This window comes from Scleropages formosus, chromosome 1 (genome assembly GCF_900964775.1).
Source record: "Scleropages formosus chromosome 1, fSclFor1.1, whole genome shotgun sequence".
Classification (NCBI taxonomy): Eukaryota; Metazoa; Chordata; class Actinopteri; order Osteoglossiformes; family Osteoglossidae; genus Scleropages; species Scleropages formosus.
Window position 1 is genome coordinate 10,433,532 of NC_041806.1, and position 18,997 is coordinate 10,452,528.

General features: G+C 43.9%; 1 protein-coding gene across 4 annotated transcripts; it reads right to left on the reverse strand.

Moving 5' to 3' along the window:
* Positions 1-149: 149 nt before the first annotated feature.
* rilpl1 (Rab interacting lysosomal protein-like 1) lies at positions 150-17,340 on the reverse strand. Of its 4 annotated transcripts, XM_018752990.2 has the most exons (9): positions 16,832-17,340; positions 15,664-15,814; positions 11,272-11,390; positions 10,858-11,088; positions 9,463-9,654; positions 8,517-8,683; positions 8,143-8,241; positions 2,684-2,771; positions 1,244-1,326 (listed from the first exon to the last, which is right to left on the reverse strand). In XM_018752990.2, exons 1-9 carry the CDS (start codon positions 17,117-17,119, stop codon positions 1,321-1,323), a joined length of 1,341 nt encoding a protein of 446 aa, XP_018608506.1. In that variant the 5' UTR covers positions 17,120-17,340; the 3' UTR covers positions 1,244-1,320. The 4 variants fall into 4 exon arrangements, with proteins under 4 accessions (XP_018608505.1, XP_018608507.1, XP_018608506.1 ...); XM_018752989.2 differs by lacking the exon at positions 2,684-2,771 and having other exon boundaries at positions 150-1,326; XM_029255058.1 differs by lacking the exon at positions 1,244-1,326 and having other exon boundaries at positions 2,678-2,771.
* Positions 17,341-18,997: the final 1,657 nt, after the last annotated feature.

An 18,997-nucleotide genomic window follows, 5' to 3' on the forward strand; every position in this document is an offset into this window, starting at 1 on the left:
GTATTTTAAAAGCTCTAGTGTTGGGCTTACGTAAAGAGGATAGTTTTTCCCTTTGAATTACATCACCAGTGTAACATTTCTGGTATGTAAATACCATTGTAAAAAGTCTCCTATAACCCTTTTAAATCCTCATATACTTTTTAGATATATTTTCACAGTGCTGATTTACCTCATTTTTGTAAGTCAAGATTGTGAGATTTTCCAGACTTATATCCATAACCTGACAAGTCTAGTCACACTAATGTATATACAATGTGTTTCATTGGTATTCAAGTCATGTTGATATAGAGCTAAAAAAAAAAACACTGATTTAAACTATAAAAGCTGGATGAGAGCCATGTCAAGTTTACACTTGGAAGGCGAGGTCTCATTGCACAACACTAATTCATTGTAGGTAAAGACGATATCAAATGAATCGCAAGGAAAAACTTCAGTTCCTTGTTTCCATTAATCCTCTGTGGAATTACTTAGAACGTGGCTGCTATTCGTTTTTTCAGCTGCATGCTTGGTAGAAAAATCATTGATAAGAACAGCAAGCAATGAGTTGGACTGTGTCAGTATCTTTGTAGCATCCATCTATAAGGCTGCTGTCGTGCTCCACTCCATTCTCCCTGAAACCCAATGCGCACACACACAAATACACTGTTTACCCCAGGGCACAGGACCCCACACTGCTCATTCACTCCCCCTCTCCTACCTCTACATCTACTCCTTCCACAACTAACTGCCACAATTCCTGTGTTCCCATCCCTTCTGCAACCAATATCTGCTGGATTCCCCCCGAGGCTTCCCTTAAACTTCACACTTTCTATGCTCTGTCTCCGTTTGTCCTGTGCTCTGAAATTCTGCAGTCAAGCAGACATTCACCTTTCCTCTATGTCCCAATACTAGCGTGACCAACAAGTCCCAATTAATTTTCTATTCTATATTCGTACTACAAGAAATGTTGCTTGTGACAAAGAGGCATAATGCCCACACGCAGCTCCCCCAACCCAACACACTCAATGTACTGATGGGAGCTGATGTCTTGAACGCTAGTGTCATTACTCAGGTTGTTAGTACACAATGTCCCCTTATAGTAAGCATTACTGTCTGTAGGTGGGGAAGTCACATGTCAGTCAGTGTTGTTAGTCTTGCAGGTCCAAGATGCAAAGCGGGGGGGAGTGGGAAGCGGCATTTGTCAGCATTTGTGGCTACAGGTGCTGCAGGGCCTCCTGGGCCTGTTCTGTGTACACGTCGTCTCTCCCCTCCCACATGCTGGGGCCCTCCTCAAATCGCACGTTCCTCTGCACGCTTCGCCGCTTATCCCGGGAGAAAAGGCTAAACCTGCGGGGACATGGAAGAGATGGCAGAACAACAGTGAGGACACATTTTTGCTCAGCCATCCCAGAAATTTTGCCAAGGCAAGCTGCTCCAGTGATCAGACACATACCGTGTGCATGACAGCAAACAATACACAGTGTTGTTCACTATTGTTATGAAAGGCAAAAAATATCTGTAACCATATAATACGTTATTATTTGTACGGACTGCTGAGAACAGCGCTACTCAGGAACGAGACAAGCTCCGAACTTCTGTGGCTTGTTTTTGTTGCAAAAACAAGACCTCTGTTAGTGTGGAAAATGCGCTCTGGTAGGCGTCTGTTAGCCAGCGTACAGCCACTCTGCTCATTCCTGGATTGGGTCACACACAGGTATCACATGGTTCAGAGAAGGGCGCCCTATCCCAGCAGTCTGTGCTCCTGGTCCTGTATGATTGCAGTGTATAGCTGCAACCCTTTGGAATGTGAAATGAAGGAAAGCACGTCCTGGCCACCATACAGAGAACTCAGGCTCGTGTTTGTGTGTGTTCGCCAGGCCCCATCAGTGAGCAGAGGTGTCTATCAGCTGTGGCTGCTGCTTTACAGGACATAGCATATAATGTCCAACAGCTCAGTACTGATCACCAATTCCCGTGACTTCTCAGCATCTACACAGGCTCACTGGCATTGATCAGTCACTGTATGGCTTATGAATTTCTCTGCAGGGATTAATAAAGTGTTATCCTATCCTACCCTACCTTAACAGCAGTCCCTGCTTATCACAAGATAAGGACTGACTTTACTGTAAACATTCAGAACCTTTAAATGCAATACAATGTCCTAGAAAACAGCATAACTAATAATGAAAATTTGCATTTCAGCAACTACTCATTTGTTATGGGTATAAATACTGGGGTAGCAGGCAGTCTAGCGGTTAGAGCTGCTGGAGGTTTGAATCCAACCTCCTCCTGTAGTACTCTTGATTAAGGTACTTAACCTGAATTGAAAGTAAAAATTACCCAGCTTTATATATCGGTAAATCACTTAGTTTAACAATGGAAAGTCACTTTGGAGAAAAGCATCAACTAAATGAATAAAAATAAATTCAACTACACAAGTAAGACTGGTTTTATTATTAAGTGTTAGGAAATCTGGAGGGAAGGAGGTGAATGATGGGGTTATTCTGAGTGGCTTTTCCAAATACTCATTCAGCTAGCAGTACAGATAGATGCCCAACAAATAGCCAATCAGAATACCCCATCCATGAGGTGTCAATTGACAGTTTAAGACTGTGCACGTCAATAACATGCAGAGTGGGATGTGTTAAAAATTATGACAGTGCTTTACCAAAAAGGGTTTTAAAAAAAAAAAAAGGTATCATACAAAGGAAATGAGTCTTCTGATTGGCTGTAAAGTGGGATCATCTGGAATCAAACCAGCTGCCACCATAGGCATAACGGCTGTAAAGATCCTGTCCAGAAAAGCACAGACAAGGAGAAGTGAGTGGGACACAGATGAAGAAAGAACAGGAACACAGCAATGTGAATGGATGGGAGCTACTGTGAGGGCTGGACAGGGTTTAGAATCAAACCCCAGAGACCACCCCTGGACTGTCATTAAAGTCAAAACCATCTTAAATCAGATCTACGTGACCACATGTGGCCTGGGATTAATGTTTATGCACACAGATCAGGCCTGGTAACATGAAATCAGATAGACCGGATGAGCCACTTTACAAACTTGCTGCAGTCAAAATCTTTATTTGTGCAGCTACATGAAAAAAATCTACTGCTTCTTCAGTACAGAATGTATTCTTTGAAGTTTTTTCCTTCTGTACCCCCAATCTGTATGGAAGTAAAGGCTGTGCATGGGAGTGATTAGTGTTTAATGCCTTGTGAAAAGCTTTGTGGTTAGAAAAAAGTGGAACTATGCAGCCATGTGTCGAAGTTACCGTCAGTTTGTTGCCCTTGCATAAAAACTGATGTATGCACATACACATATTTCTCACCACAAATACACTGTGCTGCAGTTGTCTCCATGACAACAACATAGCCCTATGGACATATGCATTATGTGTCTCTGGAAATACATTTCTGGTGAGAGCTGAGTGGGTATTTATAAGATTTTTTTTTTTTGCGGGACATGCATACTTCTCAATTAAATCATTTTATTACTGGGTCAGCTATGCTTGTCAACCAGTAAACATAATGAGAGAGTTATTCATTTCAAGCATCAATTCAAAGTGCTTCTTCCCAGAATTTCTCCTGCTTTCTCCACAGGCTGATTCAACATAATTCACCTCTCCCATTGTACTCATGTTACAGTTCATATTATCCTGCACACTGAGAGCTTGCCTATTATGACTTAATTCCAGTGTCAAACAATACAATTTACATACTTTGAAATCAACAGCAGCTGGGCTGCCCCAGCACCATGCATTAAGATCTTTGTGCAAAAAATTAGTACCTATTAATTTTCACCAAATATTGTGTTTGGAGGTAATTAAATTGCTAAAGCATTATCTTTGAGATAAAGAGAAAATGTCTTGTTGGAGGCCTGAGAAGTGAGAGTGCCAGTAACTAGTAGCATGAACATGACCAGACAGCAGAACCTCAATGCCATCCTGGCATCAACCCCATACAGTAGGGAAGGAGCAGGTTTGCGCAGTTTCATTTCTATGAGGTTAACATACATGTTGCTAGGAGCTGGCTGATTACATTGCACAACATGCCACAATCTGTGTGAACACAAAACTGACACTGATCATTTCCCATCACATTTCTTATATCAAATCTTTGAATGATAAAACACCAGTAAATCCAAATCTCATAAGTCACTCTGGACAAAAAAAGCCAAACACAAGTGTTCCATTCCTTCATAGAATGAAAATTTGGAAAAAAGTTGAATCCCTGAATTGAGCTGTGTCCCATGTCCCATTCGCAATCCACAGGTTCTCACAGACCACCACTCAGCAAACCCGGGTGAGTTCTGTCTCACACACACTTGCAAGGCGACAATTTATTTTCCTCATTTAGAGTTGCAACAGATCACATAACATGCAGGTGGCACGGTGGCACAGCGAGTAGTGCTGCTGTGTCACAGCACCTCAGTGGTGCAAGGGTACGTGGGTTGGATCCCCACTCAGTCTGTGTGGAGTTTGCACGTTCGCCCTGTGTCTGCGTGGGTTTCCTCCCACAGACCAAAGACAAGGTGTTCAGGTTCCTCCATAGCGTGTGAGTGACAGACAGAGTGTGTTCCACTGATGTATGGATGAGTGACCCAGTGTAAGTAGTGTGTCTAGCAGTGTAAGTCACCTTTGTGAATAAGGTGTGTGGGCTGATAACACTACGTAGCATTCATTGGAAGTCACTTTGGAGAAAAGTGTCTGCTATATAAATGTAAATTTAATACAGATCTGCATTACTGAATTCAGGACATGTCACAGCAGTAAATGTAGGTATTCAAATTTTCAGCAGATGGAAAGCATTAGAGGTGCCGTACTACTTTAAGGAACAAACAGGCACCTCACAGTAGTTTTAACTCAGGTGGAAGTACAGTAGTACCCTGACTAATGTCACTAATTTGAGCAAAAACTTATAAAGATAACTAACATTAACCGTCGTGCATTTTACTAAATAAAAAATTTAATCTGTGCAAAATGTTCAAGACACCCGAGTGAATTCTTAAAGCCCCCCAACATTTTAATTAATTCACCAGTTTAAAACACCTAAAAATAAATGCTATATGTCTATAAATAACTCATATAAAGTATAGATACTGACAAAAATAAAGTTATAAAATTTGCAAAGCTAAACTTATTCTTACATCTATGTCTTACCTTGAAGTTGATCAAGTCTGGCTTGGCTGAGGACCAGACAGAAAAAGTGTATCAATCTCATTGACTGAGGGTTAGGGCTGTTGTGTGCTGACTTGCTGAGAGAGTCTGTGTGACCAGGGAGCCATTTGAGCCAGGAGGGTATTCGGGGACCACGTGAGGCAGCCGAGCCGGCGTGACATCAAGAGGACGTTAGCCAAATCAATTCATTACTATGGAGGGCAAGACATTAGCTGAAAGGATTTGAGCCAGTGTGATCATTAGCTGGGGGTCCGCTGTACACAAATCTCCCAAGAACAAACCCCAAACTAGTCCTTGGAGTGTACTTTTTCACTTTTACAATTTCGTTATTGTTCACACACACACACACACACACACACACACACACACACACACAGAGTCTGAAACCGCTTGTCCCGAGTGGGGTCACGGCAAGCCGGAGCCTAACCGGCAACACAGGGCGCAGGACCGGAGGGGGAGGGGACACACCCAGGACAGGACTCCACTCCGTTGCAAGGCACCTCAAGCAGGACTCGAACCCCAGACCCGCTAGAGAGCGGGACCCGGCTAAGCCCGCTGCGCCACCGCACCCCCATTATTGTTCACTTCTTATAATACTTATATTATAAGAAGGTCAACCTGCCACAAGAACAGCTGTCACTGAGTCTGTCCTGTGCACTGCTGTAACTGTCTGGTTTGGGTCGGCTACCAAATCGGACAGAAATAGGCTACAAAGGACAGTCAAGACGGCTGAGAGGATCATCGGTGCACCCATGCCCACCCTTCAGGTCTTGTACAAGTCCAAAATGTAAGCGGGCAGGAAAAACGCCACTGATCCCGCACACCCCGGACACAAACTCTTTACCCTTCTCCCCTCTGGCAGGCGCCACAGAGCACTGTCCACCAGATCGACCAGATACAAGAATAGTTTTTCCCCCAGTCCATCACTCTCATGAACAGTTAACACTCCCCTATAGGTCTCCTGTCAGCGGAACATTATCAACCACTTTTTATAATTTACTTCTTATTTACTTACATTTTCTGTATTATACTACTATTTATACTCTCGTGTTTGTATACTCTGTAAATATGTTATCTATTTATTCTGTGTCAGCTGTTTGTTTATCTGTAAATACTGGAGGCACCTAGAACCACAGCAAATTCCTTGTGTTTGTCAGCACCCTGGCCAATAAAATTCATTCTGATATTATATTATGGCATTTAATTATTCTTTATTCAACATATTTTCATCATTTGCAGTGCTGCTTAAAAGTATATGAACCCCTTGTGTCCCTTCGTTATACCACAGAATTGTTACTTAATCAGAAGCAGTGTTCCTGATTTGATATAATAGCTGTACAATTACCAATTCCATATGCTGAATTAGAGCAAACTGTGTAGTAGAAAAATGGAAGTACAATGATTCCCCCCTTATCTGCGGTTCCAGTTACCCATGGTACCACGGTTCAAAAATATTAAATGGAAAATTCCAGAAATAAGCAATTCATAAGTTTTTAAACTGCACGCCGTTCTTAGTAGCGTGATGAAATCCCACACCGTCCCACCCAGGACGTGAATAATCCCTTTGTCCAGCGTATCCACACTGTATACGCTACCTGCCCATTAGTCATTTAGTAGCCGTCTCGGTTATCAGAATGACTGGTCGCGGTATCACAGTGCTTGTGTTCAGGCAATCCTTTTTTTTTTTTTAAATAAAACTTCATTCAAAAAATCAATACTTATTCTGCCTAAATTGTAAATTAAACTTTATCATAGGTATGTATGTGTAGGAAAAAACATGGTATATATAGGGTTCGGTACTATCCATGGTGAGGGGGTGCGGTGGCGCAGTGGGTTGGACCGCAGTCCTGCTGTCCGGTGGGTCTGGGGTTCAAGTCCCGCTTGGGGTGCCTTGCGACGGACTGGCGTCCCGTCCTGGGTGTGTTCCCTCCTCCTCTGGCCTTACGCCCCTATGTTCCCGGGTAGGCTCCGGTTCCCCGTGACCCTGTATGGGACAAGCGGTTCTGAAAATGTGTGTGTGTGTGTGTACTATCCATGGTTTCAAGCATCTGCTGGGGGTCTTTGAACATATCCCAGGCAGATAAAGGGGAACTAGTGAAAAAATAAAACTCCAAGTTGCATTGGTTAAACCAAGTAGGTAAGCAGAATCAGGTGTGTAAATCATAATCATTTATTAATTTTCTAAGTTTATTTTAAGATTTTATACAATAATAATGACCATCTCTATAGGGTTCACATACTTTCTAGCTGCATTTTATATGTCCTTTATTGTTTTACCCCAGGGGGTGCGGTGGCACAGTGGGTTGGACTGGGTCCTGCTCTCTGGTGGGTCTGGGGTTCGACTCCTGCTTGGGGTGCCTTGCGACGGACTGGCGTCCCGTCCTGGGTGTGTCCCCTCCCCCTCCGGCCTTACGCCCTGTGTTGCCGGGTAGGCTCCGGTTCCCCGTAACCCCGTATGGGACAAGCGGTTCTGAAAATGTGTGTGTGTGTGTGTGTGTTTTACCCCATTATATGCGATTTGTATGCTTTTTCCCCTTTGGTGCATATAGTATATGCCTGTGATATGGCCTTCTGTACAAAGTTGTAGAAGGAAGTACCTTTGTTACTGGTAATTTCTGGGATTTACTGGGATTGGATGAAAGAGACTTTTGATGGTCTTTGTTTTTGGTACAAGTACACAAGAGAGTTTTGGACAGCATAAAAAGACCCATAAATGTGTCCGTGTATATGTCAGTGATTTTGTAACAGCTGGTGAATTCTGTAGAACTGCAATAAACCATTTTGTTCTTAAAAAAATACCAATTTCACACATAAAAGATCCCTTTTTCCTCTGAGTGGTGGCTTTAGGTATCATCTAATTCATGAAAGAGACCATCAGTGAAAAGTAAGTAAAGTGGTGTTGGTCACAGTGGTGTACTCTACCACTGTGATGGCAACACAGCCTCTCTGCTTAGGGTCACCTTATTAAATTCTCATCATTACTCACAGACGCTTGATCCCAGATTCCGGCTGGACACTGGGACGCGACTGCAGTACTGGAGAGGGTGTAGAAACCGCAGGTGCCATCTCTTCCTCCACCTCCTCACTGACAGACAAAAGGGGGAGATTGAAGGACACACAAATGACGGGTCAGTACACATTAGGAAGGACAACAAGTTATCACAGTGGTTCTGAACATGGACTCATGAATAGAATGTTTAATTTTTAAATACTAGCAGAAGCTCTGCACTTGTAGCCTAAAGTGGTCTCACCTGATGACCTGAAGACAGACCAAGATGCTTCAGTAAAAATACCCAGCATGCAAACTGAAAAGCATGTATTAAAGAACAAAACCAAATAAAATAAAGAAATGACTTCCACCTTTTGTAATAGGCCAGCTCCTCCTGTAACATGAACACTTTGGCTTTGAGCTCATTCCTCTCGTGCAGGACATCCCTCAGCTCCTGAAGGGTGAAGCGAGGACGGTTTGGATCCTTCAGGTCCAAGTTGCACTTGTCCCCCGTGAAATCCTCATCGCTCAGTGCCTCCTGACACAAGTGAGAAAAGGCCATGGGTTGTAGCACTAATGGTGAAACCCTCCAAGATCACCAGACACTCAACAACCATTATGTGGATCTCAAAAGACATTCTAGCACAACAGCTATGAGAAAAATGCACATTTGTGATCCAAACGTAACTGTTACTGAGCTGCACTCAAGACATGCAGAACAATGATTAACATTCTTCAAGGTGCTTCCACAAGTTGGAGTCAACAGTCCAGTCGTCACATCTGACCAGAGGTCCTCTGCACAGTTACGACAAGTACCAGCTTTCTTCAACCTAATTAGCTTAGAGCATTCGATGCCTACGCAAAAACAGAGAAAGGCATGCTGGACTGTGAGTAGGAGCAGCAGCCTCTGTGTTGCCCTGAACAGTATCCGGTAAACAAAGGTGACCCTTGTGAGATGCTGGTACACAAGCTGCGGTGACACTTTGGTTGTCCTAAGACCAGGCACAGCTTTTTAATCAAAGAACTCAGACAGCGGATTAGTGTTCAAATTCCCCGGGTACAGAATCATATACAGTAAGGCATACATTTTGTTCGAAATTAGTATGTGTTAACATACAATTTTTTGGAAAGGGCAGACGCGAGCAAAAAGAAACACAAAGATTAGACAGTTAGATGCCAAGAAAGCAAACTTCACTCAACTACATATAAAAATATTGCACAAATGATACTGTATGAGGACAGAGCAACCCCTGATGGACAGAAGAACATCTGTCATAGGGTTAGGATCACAGCAATACCACCCAGAAGAGAGGTTACCCATAGCAAAACTGTGTCCTCCTCATCCTGATTCCCATCCCCATCATCTTCCCTCCATTGCTCTGGCCCCATGTGCCTCGAGCAGGAAGAAAGGGAGAGGTGCTGTGGTGTCTCAAAGCCTTCACCAAGGAAGTGTGACCCGGCGCCCCGTTCAGCCTGAACTGAACGTTCAACAACTGCAACTTTCAAGATCTGGAGTAAGAACACAGTGGACGCCTTTCAGTCCAGCCTGTACAACTGTGGCAGTGAGGGACAGAAGGCTCAAGGCTGGCACTGTATAGTGACCAGTATTTCTTCATCTGCTTACAGCACAGTTAATTTTTCCACAAAAGGAGCAAATGCTGGGCTCAGTCCTCCCTATTAAAAGAGTAAATTTTGAAACCAGTACATGTGAGTAAATATTCTCAAGGACCACTTATGAGATTGACCAAATGTATGGTGGTTAGTGCAGAACAATTTACATTTACATTTATTAATTTAGCTCTACCTAAAATTACTTACCCACTTGTACAGCTGGCTAATGTTACTGGAGCAATTTTAGGGTAAGGACCTTGCTCAAAGGTACTACAGCTAGAGATGAGGATCAAATCTACGACCTTTGGATCCAAAGGCAACAGCTCTAACCACTACACAACTAGGAAAAGGGGGACAGCTTGTTTTTAACACTTCCTTCGGGCAAACTGATATTTGCAACTGGTTTGCAACCTTTTTTTTCTAAGGTTAATGGACTATGAACAAACAGGCCTCATTTGGTCTATTTATACGAATTATTTGTAAACGTTTACATACAAAATTACCCATGTGCTTATTTAGCAAAGTACTTACGTACTGAAATTTTGGTACTTTATACATGTTATATTTGTCCAAGAAGCATGGGTGAAACTGGAAAAAAACCAGTAGTGACATTCTCTGGCTAGCTGGTATCTCCCATCAGACACTTGTCTCATTCTGTTTGGATCAGTAACACCAGGATATTTTTTTTAAAAAAAAGACCCCTTTTACTGCCCCTTCCTTTAAAAATCCTTGCAGTCAATCACAAGGATGAGTGAATCCGCATACCAACAACGCTGCGACAGATGTTGTTAGGTTCAGGCTCAGCTGGCTCCACAAGCACAGAAAACACCCCGGTAACTGACACTATGTGTTTGCGTACTAATGCACACCTGTATTTCTGAGGCCATAATTAAAAGGAGAGCACTCCTTCACACTCCTTTGTGCCTCCAGGTCGCACACTGCACTCCACTAACACACTTTCCGTTTACTTGGTGCTTTATGTCCTGACTCACTAACCCACTCGGAACTGGTGCACCTTTAGGCACAGAGTGGCAAAGAACAGTTTGTTAAACCCTGACCAAGGTTTACACAAGCGCAACGAAGGCCTGTTGCCATGGTTACCGTGGATGGTGGTGGAGGCTCCTCGCCATTCTGTTTGACCTCCCCCTGGAGGCGCTCCCGCAACCTGGCCACCTCTTGCCGCAGGCTCGCCAGCTCCTGCTGCTGAGCCTGGCCAAAAGCCTCCAGCTCCACCTTCTGCTCAATAAGAGCCTTGCCCTGTGCCTCCACCACCGTGATCTTGTGCCGCAGGTCATGGTTGATCTTCATCAAGCGGTTCTGCTGCTGTTGCAGCTAAAATGACAGGTAGAGAGGGGTTGCACTATGCAGCCAGTCACTTTCACATGTAATGGGATATGCTGGGAGCTCAGCTTTAGGATTCCAGCCATTGTACTGTGTAAGATACCACTTTGCATCTATGTTGCAAGTGATAAGAAACAGTGGGTGGTGGGTGTAGCTGCAGCTACATGTCCTCACCGCCTCCACATCCTCATTCCTCAGCGTCAGTTCGCGGTCCTTGGCCCGGATCTCGTCTCTCTGTTTGTCCACCACTTCCTTCAACTTCTTCATCACTTGCCGCTCCCTCTCCGTCATGCCTGCCCCAAAAAACACCATCACGGTCAAAAACATGGCTATGTCATAACTTGATTCCTTGAGAAAGAAAAGAGGCTTTACATTCAGAATCTGGTATTATAACCTTCAGCAAACTTCCAGTAGCCATGGCATCAAAATGCCCAGCTGACATTTTACATCTCTGCAGTCAGGCAAAAGTTCACATAAGCTGTGTAAATATCCAAGAGTGCAAAGAAGTCTGACAGAAGACAACAAGGCTTCCAGAAATGCTGAGTGTTGAGAAAATGAAGCACAGTGGTCAGCAATCAGCTATGTCTTTACTTAAGACATTTATTTTAAGAATACTTTATCTTTAAGGTTTTAAAAAGTTATGGACATGCCAGTCCTTATATACTTTATACATAAAATAACTCCCTGCAGGGATTAACAGAGTACATCCTCTGCAGAATTAATGAAGGTTTTTACAATCCAATTCATTGCACCACATTATTATAAGATTAAACTGCTGTCATAAATAGGAGGCACTTAAAGGGGGGAGAGAAATACACTCGGTGAGCACACTGGACTGTGCAGAAGGGCGTGCAGCACGGTCAGGGTGATCAGCTGAGTACTGTCTTACTGTGTTTGCCAAACAGAGCGGGAGAAGACAGAGACACCAGGAGACAAATATAGAGCTGACCTGATTTAAAGTTTCCATGCTGTACCTTTTTGGACTGGGGATATATATAGCAAAGGCAAGCATGATATATACTTGAGGGATTATTCCAGCTTCTGTTGTTCATGCAGTACTGCAGAGCACTTGGAGGAGGATCCTCTCTGTTGTCAATAGTGCAGTGAGATCAGCATTATAGATTTTTTTTTACCCAGTTATACATTACATTCACATTAATTTTAGCAGACAGTTTTCTCTAAAGTGATGTACAACTCAAAGTAAATAAAAGTAATTTTACCAACAGAGATTAGTGTGACACCACTGCCTTTTCCACAAAACATTTCAAAAGTAGCTGTATGAAGAATTTATAGGAAGTTTTTATGATTTCTTTTCCTTTAAATTTTAGTTTAACAGATAACGAATTATAAGTTTATGGAGTAAACTGGAGAACGTAGACAGGGATTCAGCAGTTCTGAGTGAGAGAGGAAGATCAGACTAATACTCATTCTTTTCATCTCTCATGGCGTTTACACATGCACGTACCCTGGTAATACGACACGTCTCTGACCTAAACTAAAAGAAGTTAAACTGTAACTCATGATGCTGATGGATCACACGTGATTGCACATTCCCGCTGCTAAATTGTCTACACCACGCATATAAACTGTAGAGATAAGAGTGAACGGTCATGAGCGTGTGACTGTGAGTGTGACAGGCTTGTGATGGAAGTGGAGGACAGCCCTACCCTTTATTGACAGGAGAGGCACACGCAAGTATTGTCGGTCAGTTAGCGCTATGATTTTTGAGTGCATGTGTTTGTGTGTGCGTGGCTGAGGGTGACACTGTGTGAGCAAGGAGGAAACACAAGAGAGCTTCTTACTGTTCTGCTCACCATAGCATGTGGCAATGACACAACCCAGCCTCTGATGGCACAACAAAGGACAGTCACAGCTCCATACAAGCTCCCTGACAGAAAAGCCCTCCCATTTGCGAGCCTCATCCCAACGCTATCGTTCCCTTTCATGTGTCTTACCAACGTGGACCTCCAGTAATCACCAGCAGGACCCCTAAGTCCTGGTATCTCCATCAGGTCAGCCTCATGGGAAACACTACAGGCGGTGGACAACTCAATATGGCGACAGGACACCGTGTAGACAGGGCACCACATATGGAATATGAGGCACACGCGTGACTGGTATGTGAAAGAGCCCTCCACCCCCTCCCCATAGCAGTCACCACGGGCCATCTCATTTCACTCGACCTTGCTGACTACGTGCAGGCTGTCATTAGCAGCACAGTGCTGGCTTCAGCTGCAGTGTCACAGTGTGCAGAAATGTTCTGCGTGTCACAAGGAAGTGTCTCGAAGGTGACATCAGGCATGAGAAAAGAAGGGAAGACATTCTTTTCATGGCTGTCATTATCATCAGTGGAGTAGCAGGGGCTAGAAGTCCACATTCCTAAACACACACAGAGATCTTGGTGCACACAATCCACAACAATAACAATAATTAGTCTGGACTAATTAAAGGAGGAATTAGTGTGAACTGCAAAACAGAAGAAAAATGACAGGCGGACTGCAGACAGAGCTCACTGTTGCCTGCAGTAACAGCAAACTGCCATAACAGAATTTTGCATTTTCCGTAATTTTTCTCCCTACTGTACAAAACTGGGTGCAGTTAATCAGACGTGCCAATTTCCGTATTTCCTGCCTCCTCCGCAGTGATAACTGGTTCGACGTATTTGCAGGCAAGAAGCTGAGCAAGTGTGCTCCTGAGCCAAAATAAGGGTGATGCAACCTTGCAATCACAAGAGGTAGCAGAAGGTGGGTTTTAAAAGCTCTGCAACACACAGCCCGGATGTGAACCAAATGCACAGTTCTCATTTTTGGGCCAAGCACCTTCGTCTGTTAAAATGCTCATCTGGAGCCTTTGATTTCTCACATACAGTGAAATGGACATTCTTGGGTCTGGTGGAAGAAGAAACAAAATATGTGTATCGGGTCATCTTTCACTAAGTTCTGGACCAATGCACTGGTTTGCACGTGGTGACAGCCCAAGAAACAGGTTCCAGGATGTTCCAATCCAAGTAATATATTCCTGGTGGATTAGTGAGGGCGTGGGGTCTTTTGTTCCACTATGGTATGACCTATCAAAGTTCATCCAGTGCATCTGATTACTATCATCTTTCTAGGTGCCATAAACGGTTTGCTGCTTGGGACCAAAAATATTAGCAATAGTAAATTGAGTTGGCAAATCCGACTTGTGTGAATGCTCTGAGGACAAGCCCCCCTGACGGTATTCCAAAGGTACAAGTCAAGACTGATTTTTGTGCCTGATGTTTTCACCATGCTAGATGAGAGGGAAGACTGTAGGCAGACTGTCTCAGAAAAGAGAGACTGAGCGTCACGGGAAATACAGAGTACAGCACCATGTTCCAGGATGTCATCCAGTAGGACTTGAGACCAGAGCTTGCACTATGGGTCACACAACCTATTGGAAAATATCTGCATCCCTTTCTCAGCGCTGGTGGTTTATTTTCATGCAGAGGGCTGCTTAAAGATACAAAGTCAGAACTGAAATGATGTACAAGTTAGCCTCAATGAATTCCACTAGACCTCTGGCTTTGAGTCTCTGGATGATTGCCTGCTTCTCAGACATCTCTGCCTGGATGTCTGATCACCACCTACAACTGAACCTTATCAAAACAGAGATTCTTCAACTCCCAACTGTTTGCCCTGCTGTCTAGAACTCTCTGTAAAAACTGGACAACTCACCCATTTTGCCTGCCTCCTCCATTAAGAGCTTGGGAGTAGTGATTGACTGGAGTCTGTCTTTCTCTCAACATATCGAAGCACAACCTGGTCCTGCAGATACATCCTCCATAATATCTGCAGGAGCCACCCTTATCTCACAACAAACTCTACACAATTCCTGGTCCAGGCTATGGTGATATCCTGTCTGGCCTTCTATCTTCTGCCATCAAACTTCTTCAGCTGATACAGAATGCTGCTGTACGAGTAGCGTTTCACCTACCAAAACACTCCAATGCATCACCCTCCTCATCTCTCTGCATTGGCTTCCTATAGCTGCCCGGATCAAATTCAAAACTCTGGTCACAGCCTACAAAACAATCAACAGATCTGCTTCCCAATATCTACAAGACCTGATGACTCGCTACACTCCACCACCTCTGTCCGCTTGGTGGTCCCACAAACAAGAGGTTCAAAACCAAAAGGTTTTCGGTTCTGGCTCCGATGTGGTGGGATGATCTCCCTCTCTCACTCACAACTGCTGAATCCCCCTCAATGTTTAAGAAGTGCCAAAACCCATCTCTTTCAAATTCAGTTCTCTGATCGCTTACATGTTCAATAAATGTGTACTTGTTTGTTATCTGTTTAATTGTTCTCATAGATGTATGTCACTTTAGAGAAAACTGTCTGCTAAATGAAAAAATAAATGTAAATGAAATGTAACTCGAGGTCCATTAATTCGAAGATTTGCTGTATTTTAAATATTCAGCTGCTGAGCAAACAACTTCATTCCAAAACCCTTTTCCCAGCAGATGCACATTTATGATGACAAGACTGTTCAAAGTTACAACACCATCTCCTCATCACCAGTGTCATGTGGCAGCCCTGCTTGTACCTTCCTGTCTCTGCAGCTCCTCCTCGGTCAGTGGACAGTCTCTGTGCGACAGGTTTGTGAGCAGGCTCTTGTTCTCAGCCTGCAGCTGAGCAATCTGAGACAGCAGGTCCTGGGCCTCAACCCTCCACACGTCCTCAACGAGCTCCAGCTCCTGCACCCCAAAAAGAGACCACCATTACAATGTGTTCTGCACGTGCAGTAGAGCACATTCACGAGTGCAAAAGTCAGCGCAACATCCGCACGTGGATGTATTCATACATGACACAATGTAGCACATGTGCTCTTTGACAGAAGACAGCTCCCTCAAGAGTCCAAGTCTTAATTTTTTTATATATCCAATTTGAAATCTTTTCTTGTTCTGCAGCTTCTTTGGCTGAAGAGATATTCATCCACTAAGCAAGATTTTTTAAACATCCTCTTGAGGAATTTGAAGGGAGAGTTAATTAAAGCACCATAATTAGGGTTCCCATGAGCTCCTTTCTGACACTGACCAGGGAAGAGAAGCTTCCTGGGACCATAGTCCTGATTTTCCTTCCAGAGGCAATCAGAGAACTAAGAAACTGTCTTGAAAGAGACTTTGGTAAAAAGTAAATACTGCTAAACATTCCCATGGAAAGTAAGAAAAAAAATTTCAACAAATGAAAGTGATCAAAGGGTTACATACTCACACATTATTCTATTTTTTATAGTTATGAAGGCAAAAAACTTTTCTGGTGTTTAAGACTTAGGGGTTGATTTGTGTGAAGGACAGGAAAATTTGTTGATACATTTCCAAACCCAGATTTGATTTTATCAAAGTCTTGATGTGTGGAGTTTGCACGTTCTCCCCATGTCTGCGTGGTTTTCCTTCGAGTGCTCTGGTTTCCTCCCACAGTCCAAAGACATGCTGTTCAGGTTCCTCCGCAGTGTGTGTTCCACTGATGTATGGATGAGTGACCCATTGTAAGTAGTGTATCTAGCAGTGTAAGTCACCCTGGTGAATAAGGTATGGGGGCTGATAATTACACTACAGAGTTCACTGGAAGTCGCTTAAGCATCCGCTAAATAAATAAATGTAAACCACATCTCATCAGACCTGGACCTTCCAATATTTCTCCTTAGTGGACCACATCTCACTGTGTGACTGAACCTTGACCCTCCACCGTTATTTGAGCGCATGGGGACGGACCTTCTGGTGCTTCTTCTCCTTCTCCAGCCGGTCCATGCGCTCCAGCCGCAGTCGGTCCAGCTCCAGCCGCAGCTCCTCCGTCTCCGGGCTCATACTGTTGCGGCTCACGAGCACCTCCAGGATCTCAAGGACGCGCACCACCTTGGGCATGAGGCGGGAGAGCACCTCGCAGCCGTACTGGTCCATGATCCGCTCGAACTCCTGGCCCACGACGGCGGCGATGTCGTACACGTCCATGACGGTTAGCTCCGCCGCGTTCTTCTCCATGGCCGAACTCAGCTCCTCCATGAGCGCTGCCTGGAGGCGCGGAGCCCCGGTCCGCCCGCTTTCTTGGCCGTAACAAAACTTCTCCGGCAGCGTCTCCGCCGCGCAGCTCTTCTCAGTGACTAGCGGGGGATACGCGATGCGACCCGCGACACACTGATCGCGCGTCGCCTCTCATTTCCAACATCGAACAGCGAAGGAAAAGCACCACGGCTCCATCGCCGTCGGAAACGCGCTGCGCGATACTGCGCATGTCACACGGGTGCGCGCTAGGGGTCGCTGCGGCGGCGCGACCCACCAGTGGCTCCTCCTTTTCACGTGTTATATTAAAAAATTAGTTTTAAAATATTTTTTTAAATTATTATTTATAATTATTTAAAAAACAATATTGACTTTTTCTTGTTATACCTCAGAGTTAGAGGCAGCAAGTAGCTGGTGTTGGCGACCAGTTGTTTTAGGCCTTTTCCGTGACGTACACTGAAACAGTAATTAAAAAATAAAAATTCGAAAATATAAATTTAAGACGTAAAAAAATCACTAAAACGAAATCGAACGAATTACGAAATGGCCGCTAGGTTTCCATGCGATCTTTGGGCACATGGACCTGTCGCCTATAGGGGGCGCTCTAATCCGCTTCCATAAGCCTGCGACCCCTCAGAACGTACGGGCAGTAGTGCTCACCTTACATATAACATTCATTCATTTAGCAGACGCTTTTCTCCAAAGCGATGTACATCTCGGAGAAAAAATACGAGTTCATCGCACCAGCAGAAAGAGAGACTTGGATGCAGACACGTGATTCTAACCCTAAAACACCACTTCTGAGCATGAGTGACTACTGACGAAGAAGAGTCTAAGAGCGCTGATCTCCGAGCTGCTCCGTGAAACATTCGTTGCTTATTTGTTTTTAAAAAAACGTCTAAAAAGCCAGGAAGGGGGATTGTTATGGGAAAGACTCTGTCACTGTCTTGATAATGTATTTTATGTAATGGCTGTTTAGTAATTTTGTTGACCAACTCTGTAGGAAAATTGTTTTGGGTTCGTTTGACTGGATTTTTGATGTTTGTTTTGGGTTGTGTATTTTATTGATAACTTTAAATAAGGTTTAAAAAAATTGTTTTTAAAAAACTCGCTCCATATTAATTCTACGTATAGGCACTCCTGTAATCATGACATGTGGGCTCACAAAAACGTGGCTTTGTTTTGAACGAATTCGGAACTGTACTTTGTGAATTGTTTCTCGGTGTCTGTCTCTCTCTGTTAGTCAAACGCACTTTCACTTACTTACTCTTTGTTGTTCGTCGCTTTGGGGAAAAGTGTTGACCAACTGAATTAATGTAAATGTACTTACATGGGTAAGAATCCGTATGCTGCACTACATTTTGTAACGACCTGCGTTACTGTGTTTTAGGCGGGAAACTTGTTAAATTGAGATAGTTGCATTATGGGGGAAAATGTGAAATGTAAGTGCGCAACCACCGGGGGCACTTCTAGGGAAAATGATGGGGTGACTGTGTCTACGAAAATTTTCAGAGTCTGGGGACGCTAAGGAGTTTGGGAAGGATGTTTCGAGTCCTATATACTGGAGGAAATAGGGTTCTCCGACCGAGAGTATTATTTCCCTGTGTGCTTCTATTCGAATAAACGTTAGAGCTGAGCGCTACCTGTATGTCCCTCTTCGTTTCGTTTAAACCCACGACGCTGCGCGCTACAATATATTCTTTTCACTGATATAACTTATGTACTGCCAGCTGTACTGTAGTTGTGGCTGCAGTCACTTCCTGGGATAGAGGGCTTTACAGTGCGTATTCACATTTATTCATTTAGCTAATACTTTTCTCTAAAGCAATTGATAGTGTTAAGATACCTGAAATTTACACATTTATACAACTGGGTAATTTT

Excerpts from the sequence above, each read along its gene's own strand:
- rilpl1 (XM_018752989.2), bottom strand. The coding sequence starts at position 17,119 with ATGGAGGAGCTGAGTTCGGCCATGGAGAAGAACGCGGCGGAGCTAACC. Across the intron at positions 11,391-15,663 it reads GGAGCTGCAGAGACAGGAAG|GCATGACGGAGAGGGAGCGG; the intron begins GTACAAGCAGGG and ends TTTTTGGGGCAG. Across the intron at positions 9,655-10,857 it reads AGCCTCCACCACCATCCACG|ATCTTGAAAGTTGCAGTTGT; the intron begins GTAACCATGGCA and ends TTCTTACTCCAG.